Source organism: Alligator sinensis, unplaced genomic scaffold, assembly GCF_000455745.1.
Source record: "Alligator sinensis unplaced genomic scaffold, ASM45574v1 scaffold659_1, whole genome shotgun sequence".
Classification (NCBI taxonomy): Eukaryota; Metazoa; Chordata; order Crocodylia; family Alligatoridae; genus Alligator; species Alligator sinensis.
In genome coordinates this window covers 300939-304376 of record NW_005842265.1, presented here as the reverse complement: position 1 = coordinate 304376, position 3438 = coordinate 300939, and the positions used below count along the sequence as shown (strand labels likewise).

Genomic DNA, 3438 nt, shown 5'->3' with positions numbered 1-3438 from the left:
AGGAGCAATAGGGCTTCCCTCCTGCCCTGCTGCTGAGACACCTCAGAGCCAACGGCCATGAGGCAGTTCTTGTTGGGGCAACCAGAAAAGGTGATGATGATGAGAGGACATGAGTGAGCAGAGGTGGTCTATGCTGCTGGCATGTTGTTGTGAATGGCTAGAGGTGAAATAAAGGATCATTCAGATTGAGGTGGTGGGCAGCAGTGGAGATACTGCCCACTTCACTTCTCCCATGGGCCTTGCAGGTTCTGTCTGTACCACACCGCCGGCTGGTTTGCTGCAGCCGCCTCTACGAGGTGACCGATGTGAACAAAGTGCAGAAGCAAGCAGCTCACCAGAGGGAAGTGTTCCTCTTCAACGACCTGCTAGTGGTGAGTGTGCTTTGGGGGCCGGGCACAAGCAGGAACAGAGAAAGAGAAAGCTTTGCTTTTTAAAGGAGCTGTTTCACCCATAGGTGCACATGGCCAAAAAGGGTAGAGCAGGAAGGGACAATGACTGGTGGTAAAATCAGGCAACAGAATCCTCCCTCCCATCCTAAGAACAGATCATAACATCCCTCTTTCTCTTAATAACAGGCCACTGCATCTCCCTCTCCCAGGCTGGGAACAGGCCATGGTATCTGCAGCTGTCAATCAGGCTATTGCACTGAAGGGATTCTCTGTTATCCTTTTACACCCAGACTGTTACCCCTCCCTAACAGCTGTGTGCCCTCTGACAGCCTTTAACAATCCAAGTACTATCATTACCCTCCACAATAACCCCAGCCCTGTTGCCTCCTAGTGAATCTTCTTTCTTCATCTGTCAGTGCCACAATAGGTACAGCTCCCTCTGCTAGCTAAATCCTTCCTGACAGGCATTGTTACACTCATCTAAATCCACTGCAGTGAGGTTTGGAGTAGATTATTGCTTACTCGTGGAGAGCCAAAGATGTCTGTGGCCCTTTGAAGAAGGGGTTCCTGCCCCAGTCTAATTGAGATAGGCCACAGGCAAACAATGAATGATTGGGGTGAGCCTGAAAGCAGAGGGCATGGGAGGAAAGCCTGGCATTGCAGGTCTAAGGGAAAGCAGTGAGATTTGAGGAGTAATTTCAAGGCAGATTGGGAAGATGGTTGTTCCTAAGATCAGGCCAGACACTGCCTGGCCCCTGGATAGGTATATAAAGGCAAGAAGGCAGAAGGAGCCTTTCCCCCATTTCACCATATGCAGGAGTTTGATTATAAAGACTGCTCCCTGCTACTGACACCATCTCAAAGCCAAGAGGGAAGCAATGAGACCAAGAGAACCTGTACAGGGGAGGACATATTCCCCAGGAGCAGGGCAGCCTATGTACTTCCGTGTACCTTGGAGAGCATCAGGAGGCATTTACAGCTGGCTTCTCCTACCCTTAAATGTCACCGCCTGGCCATAGGGGGAGAACAACCAAAGGTACATTCACAAACTGGCCAGGGGGGCTGCTAATGAGACAAAGCCCTAAGGAGACAGGGCTGTGTGGGATCCAAGGCTGCACATTTAGAAATCCTGAAGGACTCAGCAGTAGCCATAGTAGGCAGTGCCCTGACACAAGCAGCACTTGACAAAGGGCCCCCCTGTTATCATCAGTTATCCTGATGTTGTGTTCACAACCCACTAAGCAGCTTTCCTAGTGTGACCTCCAGTCTGCACTGTTGCCGCCTCCCTCTCTCCTAGTTCCCTTAACTGCTGATGACTCTCTCTCTCTCCGATAGATCCTTAAGCTTTGTCCCAAGAAGAAAAGCTCCTCGACCTACACATTTTGCAAGTCAGTTGGCCTGCTGGGGATGCAGTTTCACCTCTTCGAGAACGAGTGTAAGTCTGCCATGGATGGGCAACCTCAGGGGGATTTGCAGGTGAAGCATCATCCCACCCAACCCATGAACCTGAAAGGGGGCATTTGAGCCAGCTGCTGTCAGATGGGTGGATGGATTATGGTCATTAGGGCTGTGTGAAGCTTCGGGTGGTGATTCAATTCGGAGGAGATTTGGCCCAATTCAGTGGCCGAATCTCCGAACCAAACTAGAATCAGGGGACCAATTTAAAGGTCCAACTCGATTCAAAGCTCTCTGAATCTTTGGAAAAGATTTGGAAAGCTTTGATGATTCAGGCAATCCCCAGTGGCTGCAGCAGGGAGCTGCAGCCAACCATGGCTGCCCCTGCCTGCCCCAGCTCAGTATTTTAATAAGAAGCCCTGGTGCTCACTGGGTGCTGCTGGGCGGTGGGGGGGGGATCCCCGCTGCCCCCCACTACCCCACACTGCATGGGGGGCTCTGCACAAAAACCAAGAAAAACCCTGGGGCTCACTGCTCCTAGTGCAGTCTCAGGGCTTTGGGGGGCTCGTGCAGAGCCCCTCACATGGCGCAGGGCAGCAGGGATCGCCCCCACTAGCAGGAGTGGTGAGTCTGGAAGTTTTTTTAGTTTCTTTTTTTTTCTTAAAGGGCTCGAGCTGGCCTGGGTGGGGCACCTGTGGGGGGCCTGGGAGAGCGAGGCAGGGTTGGGAAGCTTGTGCAGAGCCCCCCATGTAGCATGGGGCAGGTGGGGGGCAGCAGGGATTGCCCCCCACCCAGCAACACCTGCTGAATCGGGGCTTTTTTTTTTTAACAAGTGCTGGCAGCTGGGGCGGCCCTTTCTGGGGCGGGGGCGGGGGGCTGGGCTGGGAGAGGGGCAGGGGATGGGCCTGTCCTGGCTGAATCAGATTCGGCTGAATCAAATTGGGATGGTGATTCGAATCACTGAATTGAATCACTGTCCCCCGAATCCACTGAATCCAAAGCAAATACTAGCCGCTTCGCACAGGCCTAATGGTCATGTGGGAGCAATGGGTTGGGGAGAAGTTGCTTCCACAATCCCTCCCTTCCTATGTATCATCATAATGTTGCCTACTTGCCCTCCCTGAGTAGAAGGGGATGGCTTATTTTGGTGGTATGACCAGGACCCCATAGCTACTGCCTAGGTCAGTGGACCCAGCACCAGACAGACCTCACCCCCTTACTGCTGAGCTTGTTCCCTCCCGGACAGGTACTGCCCTCCTACCCCCACAACTCTTCCTTTCATGACACTGTTACAGAGGAGTTGGACCTCTTCCTACACCACCACTAGCCCCAAGAGACAGATTAGAGCCCTTGGAACTGCACCCAAAAATGTGGCTATAAGCCAGACCTAGTCAGCTTGACCTTGATGGTCTGGGAAGAGAGCCATAATCTGTCATTCCTGAAGCCAGGAGAGGAATGCCAGCGACACAGGGTAATGGATGGCACAGGACCCTGGGAGGGAGGTGAAGAGGGAGGGGATGACAGTGCTTGCCCAAGCTCCTAATGCTCCTTGTTGGCATTTGTGCATGAACTCACGTACTGTGTTTTAGAGAAGGGAGATGGTAATGACACTCCCCCCTTTGAGAAAGTTTTCCATCACCACAGCACTCTGCAG

The 3438-nt window shown here is 52.7% G+C and overlaps 1 protein-coding gene across 4 annotated transcripts in view; it reads left to right on the top strand.

Moving 5' to 3' along the window:
* The window catches only part of IQSEC3 (IQ motif and Sec7 domain 3), an 88594-nt gene that overhangs the window by 78789 nt on the left and 6367 nt on the right, over nucleotides 1-3438 (top strand). For all 4 annotated transcript variants that reach the window (XM_025209062.1, XM_025209063.1, XM_025209065.1 and 1 more), the window contains 2 exons: nucleotides 246-371; nucleotides 1725-1824. In XM_025209062.1, coding sequence (XP_025064847.1) covers nucleotides 246-371; nucleotides 1725-1824 — 226 coding nt within the window. The remainder of the gene's footprint in view (nucleotides 1-245; nucleotides 372-1724; nucleotides 1825-3438) is intronic.